General features: G+C 39.1%; 1 protein-coding gene across 1 annotated transcript in view; it reads right to left on the reverse strand.

Moving 5' to 3' along the window:
* Positions 1-20397, reverse strand: part of LOC126457138 (uncharacterized) — a 288468-nt gene that overhangs the window by 51865 nt on the left and 216206 nt on the right. Inside the window, exon 14 of the mRNA XM_050093206.1 lies at positions 3601-3699. Within this exon, the coding sequence (XP_049949163.1) occupies positions 3601-3699 (99 nt within the window). The remainder of the gene's footprint in view (positions 1-3600; positions 3700-20397) is intronic.

Genomic DNA, 20397 nt, shown 5'->3' on the forward strand with positions numbered 1-20397 from the left:
AAATTTTTCTTTTGTTTCCTTTAGTGCTTCCTCAATATACAGATTGAATAACATCGGAGACAGGCTACAACCCTGGTCTCACTCCCTTCTCAACCATTGCTTCCCTTTCATGCCCCTCAATTCCTATAACTGCCATTTAGTTTCTGTAAAAATTTTAAATATCCTTTCGCTCCCTGCATTTTACCCCTGCCACCTTCAGAATTTGAAAAAGAGTATTCCAGTCAACACTGTCAAAAGTGTTCTCTAAGTCTACAAATGCTAGAAATATAGGTTTACCTTTCCTTAATCTATCTTCTAAGGTAAGTTGTAGGGTTGGTATTGCCTCGTGAGTTCCAACATTTCTACGGAATCCAAACTGATCTTCCCCAAGGTCAGCTTATACCAGTTTTTCCATTCGTCTGCAAAGAATTCATGTTAGTACTTTGCAGCCGTGACTTATTACACTGACAGTTCGGTAATTTTCACACCTGTCAATTATAATATTATTCTTGAAGTCTGGGGTATTTTGCCTGCCTCATGCATCTTTCTCACCAGAGAGTTTTGTCATGGGTGGCTCTCCCACGGCCATTAGTAGGTCTAATAGAATGTTGTCTACTCCCAGGGTCTTGTTTTGACTTAGGTCCTTAGGTGCTCTGTCAAATTCTTCACGCAGTATCATATCTCCCATTCCATCTTCATCTACATCCTCTTCCATTTCCATAATGTTGCCCTCCAGTACATTGCCCTTGTACAGACCTTATCTACTCCTTCCACCTCTCTCTTTTTTGCTTAGGACTGGTTTTCCAAATGAGCTCTTGATATTCAAACAGGTAGGTCTCTTTCCTCTAAATGTGTCTTTAATTTTCCTGTATGCGTATCTATAGGAAAGTACACTCTCGGAATTTTAACAGTAAACCATATTGTGATGCACACTACCTCTCTTTTAATGCCTGCTACTGGTGTTGGATGAGCATCTTTGTGTTGACTAACTCTTACTGAACAATGCTGTGATGAAACATACTGCTCTTTTTCGTATATTCTCTATTTGTTCTATCAATCCTATCTGGTAACAGTATCAGATTGATGAGAAATACTCGAATATAGATCAGATGGGTCTTTTATAAGCTACACTATGTGATCAAAAGTATCGGGACACCTAGATGAAAATGACGTAAGTTTGTGGTGCCCTCCATCAGTAATGTTGGAATTCAATATGGTGTTGGCCCACCCTTAGCCTCGATGACAGATTCCACTCTCGCAGGCATACGTTCAATCAGGTGCTGGGAAGTATCTTGGGGAATGGCAGATGATACAAATGTATGTCATAAGTGACACCCAGTCACCTGACCACGCTCGAAGTCCATGAATTCCGCGGAGTGCCCCATTCTGCTCTCTCATAAAGTCTAATGACTACTGAGGTCACTGATATAGAGTACCTGGCAGTAGGTGGCAGCACACTGCATGTACTATGAAAAACGTACGTTTTTGTAAGTGTCAGGACACTTTTGATCACATAGTGTAGCTCCTGTGTGAGGTGACTACACTTCCTGAGGATTTCCCAATGAATCTCAGTCTAGCATCTGCCTTTTCTTCAGTTAGTTTTATGTTGCAGTCCTACCACCATTCACATATTCACTAATATTTAATGGATATGATTATTTCTAGCAACTGTTTCAGTGATCATGTAATCATACACTAACAGGAATTTCTGCCTACTTATGTCATATACTTTAAAATTTTAACAATATTATGTAAAGGACAGTTGCTACTTACCATGTAGTGGAGATGCTGAGTCACAGATAGGCACAACCAAAAGACTGTCACAAAATAAGATTTTGGCAAAGAACTGTGCCGAAAGCTTATTTTGTGCAGCATCTCTGCTATAGGGTGAGTAGCAACTATCCTTCTCATAATATTCTTACATTCCATCCTGGATTTTCCATTGTTTGATACATTAATTTTGTTTATAATAGGATAATTTCCCAATCCCTGTACCAATCACCATTCCTCCACAGTTCTTTCGCATATTGCTACCATTTTCTGGCACTGTAATTTTTCTATATTCAATAGTGTAGATTGTGCACAGCCTCACAGAGCTTCTGATGTTATCTGCTACATCATTTGTGTGTACTGCGAACAACAATGGTCCTGTAACATGCCCTTGGGGTACACCTAAAAATACTTTATTGTCTGAAGATTTATCTCAGTTAAGAATGATCCAACAGTTGAGATACAATGCGTGATGATGTTTTAATACACCCACATATATTCCTGTTATCTCACCCACTGACTTTTATCTCTTTCTACACCTCAAGAATAGGAATGTTTGTCAAGAGTTTCAAGATAAAGAAGTACTGAAAACTTTGAATAAGATTGTCTTAAGTGCCATGTGTTTTCTACTACTACTACTACTACCACTACTACTACTAGTAGTAGTAGTAGTAAGGAAACAACATATATTTCGTTTTGTCATAATTCTGATAGTACACAGTTATGCCCTAGTAAAAGTAGAGCGTTTAAACTTTTGATTGCTGGCTGTTTGTCATTCGGTCCACCCCACTTGCAGCTGCCCCATGCCTGAACGCGAAGTACTGTACAATGAGGTAAGAGGTTTTGAAATACTGTTTTGGCATTGGTATGAGTAAAATGCTTTGTTAGTTATGTCAAAGTGTGCAGTTTCTAACCTGCAGCTGGTGCCAGAGATTTCTTTCTTTGATCTGAACATTATTATGTGACCATACACAAATGTAGTGTAAATGAATGAAACAAATGCATGTGTCATTAAAGTAGTAGTGTGTCGCTATTTAATTATTAACAGTGCTGGTGTGTGTCACTTTCTTTGGATTTTAAAACTAACACTGTTAAATGCAGGAGATGTGCTATCTTCAATGTCACTGGCATGATTAAATTGTAAATTGAAACTCACTAACTTCATTTCACAATAATTCTTCAGTTGCTAAGGCTTATTCATTTTGATTTTGAGCATGCAATCTCAATATGAGAATAGTGTTAAAATAGGACAGTTCTGGTTGTCACTCTAATGTATAGTACTTAGTAATTGGGGATTTGGCAGCTGCTGTGAGGCAGAACGGATGAAACAAATTGTGTATGGAAAAGTATTTTAAGGTGGTCATACCTGCATACTATCAGAATTTTGGCCCAAATTTTCATGTGGGATTGATTTCTGGGGCTAATATCTCACACATCTCCCTCCTTCCTCCTTGAAATATGAGGTCAAGTTGCTTGCCCTGTTTCTTTGTCAGTTTCACTCATAATTTAAAAAAGATTTTCAATAAAACAATAATAAATAGGAAGTTTCAAAATATCTAATTTTTGTAATTGGCATTCTGACTACTTTATGCAGTATTAATTATATCTTTGGGCAAGAGGTGGAGACTGTAGTCAGTCAGTAAGTGCAGCAATATTTGGCATTGCTCGTTTTATGGTAGTCATGGACAGAAAATTTTGATGAAAGTAAAATTACAGCAGGGCGTCCTCCTTTACTGTCCAAATTTGTGATTTTTTGAAAATACTAACACAGAGGAAAATACACTGTATTGTGACTTTCTACAATGAACAGGTAACAATTTTTATTGTAGTATAGAATAATTAAAAACTTACATATTTGAACTTTGCATGTCCCGTAAGGACAAGTTGATCATTTATGTGGACATCATCTTCTCCAGAAGTGTCCACGAGCCCCACTGAAGTAAGATTATCCTGCAATTGAAAAAAATATACAAAAATCAAAGGAATGAAATTTCCAATAAAGAAAACTGTCTGCTGGCTATGTTCTGTCAACATATTGCAGTATAGCAGTACTGTATTTTTACAACAAGATAATGGCATATTTTCTTGAACAGTTTATTTTCTTCATATTTAGTACTGCCTTGAGCAAACCATTTTCTTATTTTCGCTTTTATCCATACAGGGGTCCCTTTCACTCAATGTAAAGCAGGGGTGGCCACGAATTCAGCTCGTGAGCCATGCCTTGGTAGGAGTGCCATCCCTCACCATCAAGGAAAGCTATCTGGGAGTGAGGATGGGGAAATGAAGGCGCACTGCACTTAAATGGCAATGCAACCACACTGCATATGACCTGGTTTTAAATTTCAAATTTCTCAACAACGTAGATCACATATAAAACAAGTTTCTGAATGATGTAATTATTTTTGGTGTGATGAAGACATAATATTTTCATCTGGTACAATGTGTTGGCATACAGAGAGACGAGGACAATTTCACATATTTTCACACTGAGGTTGCCACATAATCGTAACTTATTTAGTTTCATAATCAAAAAAAGGTCTTTCACACACGTATGTTGAGTTAAATATTATAGTATTTTTGCAACCTCATTATAGAGGCGTTGAAACTCTGAGTTACACAATGTAGACTTCCTGGACAGTTTGAACGTAAGAGGATTTGTCTTTAATATGGGAATTACACTGCAGATCAATCAATTCATCTGCGCATGCTGAAAGATACTTTCACCTGAAACGGCACATGGTTGTGAAAACAGTTTGAAAATAGATATAAGACTCATAGTGTCTACAAAACATTTAGGAAACTAACCTTGTAATTTTTTCAAACCCACAATAAATTCTTCAAATCTTGTGTTTATTTTAACATCAGTGAGCTTAGGGAACTGGACTATGCTTGTCAAAATTTGCCCCTACCACAAAGTGATTTTCTTTTTAAATGCTTCCCCATCAAATCAGAAATTAATTGTTTCTCAGTTTGCAATGTCTTACTGTGGGCAGTGTGCAGTGAAGTTCATTTAAAATGTGAGGTCTGCAATCAATTCTGGATGTTCTAAGTTTCATTCCCGACACTTTTTCCCTTCATAAATTCAACAACAGATCGTTTTAATTCAAAAAAATCGTTTCAGGCACACCCCTTGACTTAATCAACGTGCTTTGCACTGATATATAAAGTCTCCATCTTCTTCATTCAGTTCCATTGAAAACTGTGGGAACTGACAGTGGAATAATAAATGCAACTGCGTATATTTTACTATTTGTACCACAAATTTCTTCACGTTCTCCATGTCTGCAAATTTAGCACAAAGTGCTTCTTCATGCACAAAACAATGAATCCCATCTGTTGATCATTGTTATTTTTTACTCTTTCATTGTCAACTAAATTTTAAATTTTTTTCTGCATGGTATTGTAATGGCATTTCACAACAAATTTGCAGTACCCATTCTCATCCCTTCCTTCTGCCATTCTCATTCGGTTTTAAAGGCTTGTGATGATAGATCATTATACTGCCTCTTTTTGTGCAAACAACCACTGAACCTTTGAATGCGCTTCATACCACAAACAAATAGCAAAGGGTGAACAGCTCTGACCCCATGATTCTGTCAGTCATACTCAAGACAGTTGTGCTGATCAAAAAATGCCACACCGCAATACTAAATGAAATGTTGTGCTGCATCAGGTTCTTCTGGGAAGAACTGAGCAATGTTGAGACAGACTGAGCCTCAGCCTGCACATACGGTTCACATATTGTTTGGCACGTCGTGGTCGGCCCTGTTATAAAGGATGAATTATACTGAAGAGTAAGTAATATTACACATGTGTTAGAGGAATTAGAAATTTTGAACAGGGAAGTACAAAGGCCCAATCTAGATGTAGTGGTGGTCAGTGAACTGAAATGGATTGAAGATACGAAATTCTGGTCAGACAAATATAGGGTAATATCAAAAGCAACAGAGGATTTGTTATGAATAGGAATCTATGGCAAAGAGTGAATTACTGTGAATAGTTTAGTGATAGGGTTGTTCACACCAGAATCGACAGCAAACCAACAGCAATGGTCTAGGTACACATGCTGACAAAGCACTCAGAAGATGAAGAGATAGAGACATTACATGGAACAAATGACAAATGAAGAGAAGCCAAGCTGAAATCGTTGCAGGAAAAATTTCAAGAAAGATAAAAAGAAATGATCATTGACAGGCCTGATTCAGCATATAGAAGACTCAAGACAACCTTTAGTGCAAATTAATAGCAAGTGTGCAAACAGTAAGAGTGCAATAAAAATTCCACTGTTAAATGTAGAGGAGAAAGAGGATAGGTGGAAGTGTACAGTGGAGGCCTCTACAGGGAGACGACTTCTGTGATGATGTGTTTGGGGGGGGGGGGGGGGGGGTTGTCAATTTGGGATGGAAGACATAGGGGGTCCAGAGCTGAACGTATTTTCGAAGACCTTTGTTCAAATAAGCAGAAGGAATAGACAACATTCCTTTGGAATTTATAAAGTCATTGAGGTGAAATAGCACAAATGACTATTCAAGTTGGTGTGTAGAAACTATTAAGAGTTGTGAGACATTCTGTCAGACTTTCAGAGAAGTATCATCCATATAATCCTGAAGATACCCATGGCAGATACGAATGAGTAATGTCACACAATCGGCTTAGCAGCTCAACACCCAAGCTACTGGCAAGAATAACAGACAAAAGAACAGAAAAGAAAATTGAGGATCTTTCAGAGACAATCTATCTGGCTTTAGGAAAGATGAAGACATCAGGGAGGCAGGTCAGATATTGCACTTGACAACGGAAGCAAGATAAATGAAGACATGTTTGTCAACATAGAAAAGGCAAAGTTAATCGGAGAAAGATCTTCAAAAGTCTGAGAACAACAGCAGTAAGCTAGGGGGGAAACAGTGGGAACAATAAGAATGCAAGACTATAGAACAAAGTGCTTAGATTAAAAAGGGTGTAAGACAGGGATGCAGTCTTTCACACAGTCTTTCAACACTACTGACGAGTTTATATCCCAAAGAAACAATGATAAAATTAGGGGAAGGTTGAAGTATGCGATTAAAATTCAGGGTGAAAGAACATTGATGCTAGGACTTGCTGATGAGATTGCTAATTCCCGTAAAAGTGAAGAAGAACTGCAGGACTTGTTAAATGGAATGAACAATCTAATGAGTAAAGGACATGAACTGAGGGTAACCCAAAGAAAGACAAAAGTAATAACGAGGAGAAATAATGACAGTAAAGATAAAATTACCATCAAAATTTTTTAACAACAAGCAAGGGCATTATTGGTTGAAAGAAGTCTACTGCTATCAAATACAGGCTTTCCTTCTCATCCCATCCAGTAAGTCTCCCCTGACCCTTGGTTCTGGGTGACTTTCCTGAACTGCATCCCTTTCCCAAAACTTCTCCAGTCCTTTTCTTCACTCCTCTTCCTTCCCCTTCAACGAGAGGAAGGGCCACTGGCTCCGAAAGCTTGTAAAAGCTAAACCTTTTTGTGTGTGTGTGTTCTCCTGTCACCACCTGGTGAGTAGATTTTTTATCTATCCATTTACAATATACTGTGAATAATTGATTATTTTTGTTGTTATAAATACAGGGTTTAATTTGAGGAAGAAATTTCTGAGAATGTAAATTTGGAGTACAGCATTCAAGGAGAAAGCAAGAGGGGCCATGCTTTTGAGATGCGTTGCTATTCAACAGGGCCGGCCTCTTACATTACCTTTGGGACCCTCAAACTTACGGAACTGTTTCGAAGTGAGCTGCATTTTTTAAGGGACTAATAATTGACATCAATGCAGAAACACTATAAATAACGTTCTGAACTATTTTATTACACAACAAGAAACTGGAAGTTACATTTGTGATATGCTTTTTAGAGTGTTTACTTTTGCTGTGATTTGTTTGAAATCTGGGTGATAATTGGTGAGCACGGTCAGCATGGGCAGACATTCTACTTAAATAATCGAAACTGGAGCTGAACTACGGGAAGACTTTAAGCAATTTCCTTCAAGCTTATGAAATGAGTGAATGTTTTAGTCTCAAGGTATTTCCGAAAGAGTCAATTTGTTACGAAAGCTGAACACAGACCGCACTAAATCAGAAAAAAGTTTATCTCTTCCTTGTAATGATGCGTTGAGCATCTGTAAATCGTCGGTGAAGAAACAATACCGTGTCAGTAGCAAAATAAGAATTTTACATGAGAGACAAAAAACTGTCTAAAATGCCTAATATATTTCACAGCGGCACTAAATTTGCATCGTAGCACTACGAGGAAATATTGGATTTTTTTTAAAAAAACTTTAGAAAGCTTAATTATGGCACATACGCGGAATTGTCTCGGTATTTATGCCATGATCTGTTGCTTACGTGGTATTTGTTTGTCAGTCTCCCGGTGCAACTTGACACATTTACATTCATATTTGGTGCTGAGAAGGCTAGTAAGAACATGTTTTGGAGCAATAATCATTTTTTATTGAAAGATTTCATAGAAACATTTTAAATAAACATACTGTTTACATAGTTTCGGTAATGTCTGCACATTTCTTCAAGAATAATCCTAAACGTCACTCAAAGCAGCAACAGAGAATTACACTGCACTCATACTCATCACACAGTTACCTCCACGATAATGTTCATTCATAAGGAATGTTGTCATAATAACTATGACAATCTTTAGGAAGAACAGATTTAAGTTGTTGTAAATGATCCCATTTGGATTTCTTGATTTTCAGTCTTTCCTTGTATAGTTTCGGGAAGCAAACATCTCCAAGAATTTTCCTCGGACGCTTCGGTAATTCTTGTCACACCTCGTTGAAAGAGCACTTGTAGTAAGTAATACCATTTGGCCAGTACTGTAGCGCCCTCAGATCGGTAACTGTGGACTCATTTTTCTACAGCTCTTCCAGGCCTAATTGAGTCATACAGCCAAAAACTTTTCTCTGTGTAGTTGATGATAATCTAGGTAATGGACTTCGTATGGCTGTGGCTTTTTACTCGCTTCTTTAGATATCATTGCATATTGGCTAGGAAGTGTAACTTCACGTCCTAAGCTTGCACTCAATGGAACTGTCAGAACTGAGTCACATTCCATCTGAGAATGGCCTTTCTCCAAAAACTTTTGTGTAATCAATACTCCAGTATCAATTGCTAATCTTAAAAGAGCATTTGATAATATCACATTTCTGTTCTGATATGTGCAGTCGTCAGAATACAGAATGACTTGAATGGGATTTTCCTTAATCGTTCTGGATGGGGTGTCCACGATGCAAGAGGCAAAACAAGATGCAACCAAATCACCTTGCGTTTCATTGAACCAGTAACATACTGCATCACGACTTTCTAAATTATACATAGTGAAGTTATGAACAGCCAACTTTGTTTTATAATAAACTGCACTGTCACTTAAAAGTGGAGCTACTTTCACGGCCTGTGAGTCCATGGTGTACACTGAGCAGAGCTTCTACTGGGCTTCTTTCTTGCCAGCATCTTTTTGCATCCTTGACTGCTACTTCTATTCTGTGTGTTGCTTCCAGACGTCTTCACTCAAGTTACCAAGCATGTAACTACAACACAAGTCGCACTGGTCTTTCTTGGGGGAAAATAAGCTAATATTACCATCTTCTAAAATCAAGCTGAAGGTAGCCCAACTTAATGATGAAATCTTCTCTGCAGTCGGCCGCGTTGGCTGAGCGGTTCTAGGTGCTTCAGTCCGGAACCGCAAGACTGCTACAGTCGCAGGTTTGAATCATGCCTTGGGCATGGATGTGTGTGATGTCCTTAGGTTATTTAGGTTTAAGTAGTTCTAAGTTCTAGGGGATGGATGACCACAGATGTTAAGTCCCATTGTGCTAAGAGCCATTTGAACCAACTGAAACCTTCTCCGCATGACATTTTTCCACACAGAGTCCGTACAGCATTTGTTTGGATTGTAGAATAGGCTCAAAGTACTACTTTGAGGAGGATTTCCTGCAGGAATGCGACGGAAGTTTTGGAAGAGTCCAGGAATTCTTTCATGAAGGTTCTCTCATCTTTGTTCTTCGTCTGTTTGATTCAAGGTTGTGACGATTCTGTATCAGGACTCATCCTATGTGTGGAATAACCCAGCCAATATCAGACAGCCCATTCTTTAATCCCAAGAGTACTGAGAAACATCTTTTTGCATACTTTATGTTTCCCCAGCTCATTTTTCAAATGTTAAATGAGCGTCCCTTTTCTCCTGGATTCGCCAGTGTTCTTCCCTGGAAGTTTGGTTGGAATTACGTACAGAGGGTTGGTAACGTAAACCTTCCTCTGATCCCATGACATGGTTTCCCAAAATGTGTTAAATATTGCCTGCCTATCATGAGCAGAAAAGTGATGACACTTCCTTTGAACGGATTGCCCGCTTTCATAAGCTGATTTCAGCTGAGAAGCAATTTCTTCTTCAGTAAAAAGTTTGTCATCTATATCGCTGTCCATTATCGCGAATGAAGCTACATGCATGGAACCGCCTTCGAGCACTGTTACATACATAATAAGGCAGTAACAATGTGCAGTGGCTGCGTGCGCTTTTGTATTTACGTGGTACTGTTTACAGTATCCATAGATTGCAGATACGCGGTATTTAATTCTCTACAGTTTTGCGGTATTGCTATCTATTTATTTGCTGTGTCACATACGCGGTATTGTTTTAGATAATTTTTTCATGGTAAATAATTAAAAACTCGGCATTATGGAAAAAAGAGCAGATGCGTGTACAGTCAACAACATAATCTGACTGAAAAACGAAAACTTGGCAATTTGTCAGTTATGCGGTATTGTTTTCTTCATCGACGAAATGCTGAACATCACTAAAAATTATCATATCTAACAGCTGCTGTGGCTCATCTAGTTGAGGGCAAGAGTTTCTTTTTCTTGCAGAAGTTGCTTGTTTGAATCCAGTATTGGAAAAATCAGCCCAGATATCAGACCTACTGATAGGCATCTCACTAAACAATACCAAGACATATCATCATTACTGATGACAATTTTTAGCACCACCTGCATAACATGTGGATGTTGAAAATTCAGATGCTAAATGTTCTCCATGAATAACACAGTGGACGGATAGGAATTCAGGATATGTAATGTCAGCATTCAAAGTCCTACAGGGCCTTGGTTTTTACCTGTCATAGACAGTGCACCACTACTGGGTAGCAATATTGACAGTCTTCCCAGCAGGCACTGAATGTTTCACTAAAACACCGTCCAGATCTTGTTTATGTCTAAGAGTTCTTCCACTTCCTCCAATTCATTTGATAGACATCTTACTAATATGGCAAGTTGCTGTTTATCTTGGACATCTGTAGGCTATCCCAAAGCAAGATTCATTGCAGAGCGGTCACTTACATTTTGTTTTGCAAGTTGCTTTCAGTATTATGACTAATACAAGGGTAATCCCAAAATTAAGGTCTCCTATTTTCTTATAAGTACAGAACTCAGTTTATGTGGCAGTCGGTCACACCGTTACGAAGAGTGCTTCACGCACTGTGTGTAAACATGCGCACGCCGCACTGAGACGCTCAGTCTTGGCTTAGCAGCCATTGAAAATGGAGCTCCTGTTGGATTTTACCGCCAAGTGCAAATTGCACGCAGTTATTCGGCTTTTGAATGCTAAGGGCACTGCGCCAATTGAAATCCATCGCCAATTGACGGAAGTGTATAGTGAGTCTTGCATGGATGTCAAAAATTTTTATAAGTGGTGTAGAGAGTTCGCAGCTGGTCGGACCGAAATTCATGACAAACAAAGGAGTGGGAGACCATCAATTTCTGAGAAGACAGTGTTGAAGGTTGAGCAAAGCATGTGTGAAGATTGGTGGATCACCCTGGATGATCTCTGCCTGTTGGTTCCTGAGGTTTCCCGAAGCACCGCTCACAGAATTTTAGTGGAAACACTGAACTACCGGAAGGTGTGTGCAAGATGGGTGCCATGCATGCTGACTGAGGACAACATGCAGAAACGAGTTGATGCTTCCCGCACATTTCTTCACCGCCTTGCAGCCAAACAGGACAACTATCTGGACTCAATTGTCACGGGTGACAAAACCTGGGCGTATCACTTTACACCTGACACCAAGCAACAATCAACAATCATGCCAGTTCATAACTTTCTGAACAGCATGGCGGTGGGCTGGTATGACATAGGCATACAAAAATGCCACAGAGTCTACAAAAATGCATCGACAGAACGGTGATTATGTCAAAAAATAGCTAAATGTTCAAGCTATAAACTGATGTAAACCATTGTAGAAATAAACAGGTCTATGTACTTATAAAAAAAAATAGGAGACCTTACTTTTGGGATTACCCTCGTAGCACAAACTCGTCCCTCTATTGTATGTCTAGAAGTGGCCATTTGGTCAGCCAGTTTTTTCTGGTTTCTTACTTTCAGGGTCTGAAATAGAAACAACTCAGGCATTAATGATGAAGCCAGCTTTGATTGTTAAATCTGCTTCTCTGGTAAAGAAGGCCATAACCCTGCTCTATCCTTGAAATTTTTCCTTTAATGATGACAATATAGCTTTCCTCAACTAAGAACCAAGAGAAAAGTCTTTCCTGTTTTCCATTCCTCACAACAAAGAGGAATTGCTCCTACCACTTTAATAGCACTCTGCTCTGTTCTCCGTATTTACTCTTCTCTGATAACTTGTAATTTTTAGGACACCAGCAGTAATAACAAATTTACTTAAACAATGTCACTGCAAGGAGAGAGTAACCACGTTATTAGCTACAAGTGTGACTGGCTACCGACTGCCGCACCTCAATTCGTGCTGCTACATGGCCAGTGCAGCGCAGCACTGTCAGGTCAACAAGAAAGTTGCACAGCTGTGAGTTTGAGCACGGAGCTCCGTTTGTACTAAGCCATGTCCAAACCAACTGTGATGCACAAAACCAACAAAAGGGGTTCAGCATTCAGCACGGGGCAGCGCCTCAGGTGTGGATGACAAACCACAGAGCTCTGCGCAATGACAATTAAGTTGCACACAGTGTCAGTATATCAAGGGAAATGGTTGATTTGTTCGTCGCACTGTTTGGATGGCATTCCTAGTTTTCCATTTTTACCAACACGCATGCACACTGGAACACTGTTGCATACCTACAAACTCTCTGCGCCATGGTTTTGTGCACAGTGCAATGTAGCAAGCATGGATATGGAAATATGGTGTGTATTTTTTTCTTTTCTTATACTTTTAAATTTTTTAAAATTATTTGTATACTTTATTTCAAGAACAGCACTACAATGAGGCTTGCAACCCTCATTGTGGGTACCCTGCTATAAAAGGATGTTGAGAATTAGGTGGACTGACAATATAAGGAATGAAGATGTTCTCTGCAGAATTGGCAATACTGATGAGGAGGAGGAACAGATGATAGGACAAGTGCGACACTAGAGGAAGCTGTAGAAACTAAAAACTGCAGGGGAACACAGAGATTGGAAACAAAAAGTATATACAGCTGAGACTGCAGTCAGCAATTTCACTGATGCTTCTCATAAAAACGTTTACCTCATCACCTTGGCTGTCTGCCTGGTCTGGTGTAACAGATTTTTCTACAGCTTGTCATGTGCAACTAAGAAGGTTTCTACTTTGATGTACTTTCTGCGGACAAAAACTTACACCTAAACTGAAATTACTGCTATATATTCTCTTTATGTGCAGTTATTTATTTATTTATTTATTAAATTACATGTTGAGGTCTGTTCATACCACTTCTGCCTAGCTGATATTACAACTATTTCTACTAATTTCAAGGATTGTGTTTTTGCTTGGATTTTCATGATTGATTGTGAAAGTCTACCAATTTCTCAGTTAAAAAATTGTCTGTTTGAAGTGGTTTTCACAAAATCAATGCAACATTTACCAAGCACTCATCTATTTCACTACCTTGTTTTCTGTGTAGTAGAATAATTCTTCTGGACTGCGCAATAAAATTTTTCTCCTGCATAGTTTACAATCAAATCAAAAACTGTAATTTGGAGAATGCCAAAGAGGATTTCATCCACACAGAAGTATTTTAGACCAAATTTTCAGCCTAATAATACTAACAGATGTACAGAAGTAAATAGCTCTTTCTCTCACACACAGTAAAAAGAACATATGATAATACTGAAAACACCATCTCCCAACTGAGACAGTGTATCTGGCCAGTCTGGCTGCTTAGTGACTAGTTGTTCAGCACCGAATTAGTGAGTGTTTAGCTGTACTATGGCTATCTATTGGTATTCCATGTGGTATAGCAGAGTGTGACCCTACAACACCTATTCCACAGCCCTTTACTCACATGGCAGTTGTTTCCCTAGAATCAGTGTACTCACATCACACTCTTGACAAAACAGCAGGTGAAAAGACCACTTCTTGGATCATTTTCCAGGAAGCCACGACTGGACCAGCCTATACTCATCTGTCATGTTCATGGACAGCACAAGGTATGACGACACTCCAGTCACTCATACAACTATTCATTACGTTATACAAACTCATGCCCACACATACAATTCTCTCTCTTCTCCTTACTATTTCAAATGTATGTCTTTCTGCATTTTGCACATTCCTATCTCTTTTCTTTACTATTTCAAATGTATGTCAACATATACTTTCAATAAATGTGCAATTTATCTACATACACCTCAAAAATTGTGTTAAAGCATTTTCATTTCCACAAATGTTTACTCCAAACTGATGGTTCCCTCTACTGGGGGTGATGAAAACTACAATTATCTTGCTTCATACCACTACTATTCATGTCATAATCAGTTTGTACAGGTAGCCCAGCCAGTTTGGTTATTATATACTGTTTTTCTTTAAAAGTGTTATACTGAACAATGGGAGATACGATACTGCGTGAAGAGTTTGACAGAGCACTGAAAGATCTGAGTCGAAACAAGGCCCCCGGAGTAGACAACATTCCATTGGAACTACTGACGGCCTTGGGAGAGCCAGTCCTGACAAAACTCTACCATCTAGGGAGCAAGATGTATGAAACAGGCGAAATACCCTCAGACTTCAAGAAGAATATAATAATTCCAATCCCAAAGAAAGCAGGTGTCGACAGATGTGAAAATTACCAAACTATCAGTTTAATAAGCCACAGCTGCAAAATACTAACACGAATTCTTTACAGACGAATGGAAAAACTAGTAGAAGCCGACCTCGGGGAAGATCAGTTTGGATTCCGTAGAAATACTGGAACACGTGAGGCAATACTGACCTTACGACTTATCTTACATGAAAGATCAAGGAAAGGCAAACCTACTTTTCTAGCATTTGTAGACTTAGAGAAAGCTTTTGACAATGTTGACTGGAATACTCTCTTTCAAATTCTAAAGGTGGCAGGGGTAAAATACAGGGAGCGAAAGGCTATTTACAATTTGTACAGAAAGCAGATGGCAGTTATAAGAGTCGAGGGACATGAAAGGGAAGCAGTGGTTGGGAAGGAAGTAAGACAGGGTTGTAGCCTCTCCTCGAGGTTATTCAATCTGTATATTGAGCAAGCACTAAAGGAAACAAAAGAAAAATTTGGAGTAGGTATTAAAATCCATGGAGAAGAAATAAAAACTTTGAGGTTCGCCGATGACATTGTAATTCTGTCAGAGACAGCAAAGGACTTGGAAGAGCAGTTGAACGGAATGGATGGTGTCTTGAAGGGAGGATATAAGATGAACATCAACAAAAGCAAAACGAGGATAATGGAATGTAGTCAAATTAAGTCGAGTGATGTTGAGGGTATTAGATTAGGAAATGAGAAACTTAAAGTAGTAAAGGAGTTTTGCTATTTGGGGAGCAAAATAACTGATGATGGCCGAAGTAGAGAGGATATAAAATGTAGACTGGGAATGGCAAGGAAAGCGTTTCTGAAGAAGAGAAATTCGTTAACATCGAGCATAGATTTAAGTGTCAGGAAGTCATTTCTGAAAGTATTTGTATGGAGTGTAGCCATGTATGGAAGTGAAACATGGACGGTTAATAGTTTGGACAAGAAGAGAATAAAAGCTTTCGAAATGTGGTGCTACAGAAGAATGCTGAAGATTAGATGGGTAGATCGCATAACTAATGAGGAAGTATTGAATACGATTGGGGAGAAGAGAAGTTTGTGGCACAACTTGACCAGAAGAAGGGATCGGTTGGTAGGACATGTTCTGAGGCATCAAGGGATCACCAATTTAGTATTGGAGTGCAGCGTGGAGGGTAAAAATTGTAGGGGAAGACCAAGAGATGAATACACTAAGCAGATTCAGAAGGATGTAGGTTGCAGTAGGTACTGGGTGGTGAAGAAGCTCGCACAGGATAGATTAGCATGGAGAGCTGCATCAAACCAGTCTCGGGACTTAAGGCCACAACAACAACAACTGAACAATAATTCATTGTGGCCTACGTGTGAAGTAAGATTATTGCCTCTGAAGAGGCAATTTGTTTCCCTGAAGCGCTGATAATGATTCTGACCTGTATGCATTTGCCATTTACAACTGACAGGGAATGTGGTGAGGAATCGTATGAACTGTTGGCCGCCATTGAGGATGGTCATCCCAAGCTCCACGTACTCTCTCGCACTTGCACCCAGCTATCTGCCTCCTGTAATGATCTGAAGCAGTAAAGTTGAATTTTTCAGGTGATCACTTCTTAGACCTTCATGACTGGCCGACAGTCTTGAGAACAATCCTGGGCACTCCTGATTGTATCACAATTACGGAATCAATTCCTCATGGACCATAGAAATCTTAATCTACTTTTTGAATATCCCTCAAACGCCAATATCTTGTCTATTCTGACCAAGCACACACTGTGCCTGCACATATGGTGGCAGAAGTGGGATGTTCATCCTTTCAGTCTGTAAGAGGTGGGCCACTATGTTTTGTGGCAACATCCAGCAGGAATTATATGACTGAACCTGGCTTGGCCTGCTAGACATACACAACATGAGACTGGAAACACCGAAAGCTAGCCACATGCTGCTGGGTTGCAATGCCATAGCTACTGGCACATTGCAAGAGATTCGAGGAATGTGTCACTAAATAATATGTTGCTGCCACTAATCACCTAACTGAGGATACCAATGGAGTAACTACTGCTGCGACATGGATATAAGAAAAAAAGCAACATTATCTTCTTCAGTGGCTGTATTGTATCTCCAGATGCCGTAAACATAAGAGTCCAGGGTCAAGCTAATATATTTTTAGGACGTCAAATCAAACACCTTTCAGCTGTCTAATGCAAAAATTGTTATTTTATTTGGCTACCAGTTTCGGAGATTTATTACACCATCTTCAGGCCTCCGGACCGCCATGTAGGAAGGTTCCAACCTTGGTTCTGGTCTACCGAAACTGGTAGCCTAATAAAATAACAGTTTGGAAATTAGATGGCTGAAAGGTGTTTGATTTGACATCCTGTACAGAACGGTCGAGTCTCGCAACCACTTCTGAAAAGATGGACATAGAGGAAAATATTTTCATGTCCTCATTCGGTCTGAATGAAAAGATCGTGACTCAATTCAGTTGATAATATATAATATGACCACATGCTTTTGTTAATGAAGTAATACAAAGGGAGAGGCAGCAGTGATCAACTTAAGTCTTTCCAGGGTCACATAATGGTAATTCCTATTATCAATCTTTAACTGCAGGTGATGCAAGAGCTGTCTACTGATAAAAGAGCAGATCCTAGTATTCAAGAAACTCTTCATGAAACTACTACATAATGGTTCCTCTTATGTGGCAAGTGTGTAGAATAGCTGTGCAGCTGTTAGCTTCATACTTTTATTTTTGGGGAAGACCACAGAAAATTACCACATAATGTGTGTAACATGGGACAAATGAGGTATTTGGCTTGGTAAGTTACTATTAAGTAATGTCAATCTACAGTTTAACAGAGATACAAGATCACACACTGATTCTTTAACATTGCTGAAAAATGGTACCAGTTTTGAAGTGTCAGCCAAAGGACAGCCCAACCTTTACACTCACAGAAGCACCATGACTTCGGTGATGACCAATACTCCATTCATGTCAGTAGGCTGGAGAAGATTTTTGAGACTTTCGTGGATTGAATCCATAATCTGCTTGTTGCACCTATCTTCTTGGCTCCAACAATGGAAGAAATCAAGTGCTGCACAAAGAAGCATAAGTATTTATTAAAGGAGTAATCCTATAAATTGATGTAGAAATAAAATTTGCTTCCCTTCTGTCATTACACGAGAGAAGAAGTAATTTGTTTTATTTTGTCCTCGTGCGTTACTGATTACTGCAGTGTATTCACTATGGAAATAAATTATGGACGCTGTAAGTGCCAAGGCATAAAGCTGATAATTCCCAGATGTCTGAATTGTAAAGACAGCACACACTTAAGAGCCAACATTATCCTTTTGAGTAACAGACAAAATAAAGTCTTTGGAGGATTTTGGGGGAAATAGAGGTAATGGAATGAGACTTTAGGCTTGAGAAATGGGTAAGGAGGCAATACTATTTTTGTCCTGTACTCCTGTTAATATTAGCTAACTAAATCATTCTTCAGGGATTAGCAGAAGCAGCAAATGTGATTGTACAGGGACGTTCTGCTGAAATAGAAATTGGGAGCAAAAGTTAAAAAAGGCATATGGATGGGCTCAGGAAGCAAGAACAAGATTTCAGTGTAATTGTGAGTTGTGAAACTTCGCTTGCAGAGTATCCAGACTGGTGGCACGGTACATTCGTATAGTGGTAACAGCACTGTAAAAGCATTGGGTATCCTAGAGTGAAAATGTCTATCCTCAAAGTTAAAACTTAATAATATTAGAATGGCACACACCCCTGAAAGTGTCTGTAGTGTGACAGGTTCTCTGGATAGCAACAGAAATGGCAGTCTGAAACACCTCCCAGTGCATGCAGAAAAAGGAATATGCCATGATGAAAACATCAACTGGGAAATATTCACCTCCCTCCCATTCATTAATTTCAGCACGAATTAAATAATTCCATGTGGAGCAGTGCTTGCCTGTGTGCAAAGTATAGAAGAAACAGATATTGAACTGTAAGAAAGAAAATGAAAAGCCCACAGAGGACCTCAGGAATAAACATTGTGTAAGTAAGAGCAAAAACCAAACCATGGAAAATTAAACGGAAATGTTGCTCTATACAGAAATATATGCAATAACACCACAGCAGAAAAGAACAGAAATATATCAGATATTTGAAAAAACCGTGTGATTGTTCAAGGAAAGCCAGTATTTACATGCCAGAGACTTTAAACAACATAGAATCTCAATGGAAGATAGGTCAGAAGCAGTATACACAAACAGTTAGTAGTAGAGGACAATATAAAGCAGCAGCCACATGCAGGCACAATCTAGCATGTGAGCCTTGCCCTTTGTCCTTGTACATAAAAAGAATATCAACGAGAAGAAGACCTATCACCTCTGTGTTGATATGCATGTGGTAAAGAGCGTTACTATGTATCCATTACTATAAACAGATAAGGGACTCTGCTGCTTGGAAACTGAGTACTTCAGGAACTTATATAAGACAGGATCCATAATATACCTATAATACCTCAAGATAGACCTCCGATAGTATTTATGGGTCACAAGAGCTATAAGAACTTCTTAGACTGCCTTTTGGCCTACGGAACACACCTGTTACATTCCAGCTGTTTATCGATGTGCTATTATTAGGTTTGAGGCCTATATTGTGTCTCATACATTTTGACGGCATCATTTTCTCAGTCAATTAGGAATCAGAAGAGAGGCTGAGATGCTTTCTAAATATGCCCACACATTGTCTACCCTGACCAGACACACATGTACTTGCACAATTATGATTCTCCTCCTCCGCCTCCTACTCCAGTACTACTACTACTACTACTACTGCTACTACTACTACCACTAGACTATTTTATCAGTTCACAATAAGGTAATTTCAGGATGTCAAAGAGTTTTGAAAAAGAAGGGTGGTAATGCTAACTGAAGTTTGATATGTCATTCTGGGAATGAGATGTCCCACTTCCCTGCTCTCCACTGGCCTATGAAAGATGTTTTCACGTGTTAAGGTAGTTAGTACGTAGAAAGCTCTCCACTTTCGTGAGTTATTTCATGTGCTGTGCAGATCAAAGCTGCACTCATCCTGTGCTACAGCGAGGCAGGCTGCGGATGGCCACTTCTACCTGCTGGTTGATGTTTTCTGCACTATGGTGCCATGGGTGAAGGGCATGGAGTGTATGTGACTCAAGTCTATTATTCTGTGAACAAGCACAATGTCATAACAGTTGTTATTCCAGTAAATATACTGAACAACAGAAATCTCTGTCAGTGTCTTTCGGTGTAAAAGGGAATTAGTCCACTGAAAAGAGCTGATTCATGGTTAAAGGGGCCACTGATTAGCAGGAAACCTATGAAAATTCTACACATTGACACATCAATTGTTCGACCTATGAACACCTACAATGAAAATAAAAAAAGCAGGAAGAAACAATTCAGTTGGCGATCTCGGTGAAGGATGAAAAGAAAAAAGGCGCAAAGAAAATGAGGAAAAGAAGATTTAAAGACCTTTAGTGCGATGATACATAATTCCCCAGGGGAATCAAAGTCAACAACAGAAAGTCTAGCACTGCACATGCTGTGTTGTTGGAATCAATCAGTAAAATATTAAAGAAGATGACATCT

Source organism: Schistocerca serialis, chromosome 2 (genome assembly GCF_023864345.2).
Source record: "Schistocerca serialis cubense isolate TAMUIC-IGC-003099 chromosome 2, iqSchSeri2.2, whole genome shotgun sequence".
NCBI classification, from domain to species: domain Eukaryota; kingdom Metazoa; phylum Arthropoda; class Insecta; order Orthoptera; family Acrididae; genus Schistocerca; species Schistocerca serialis.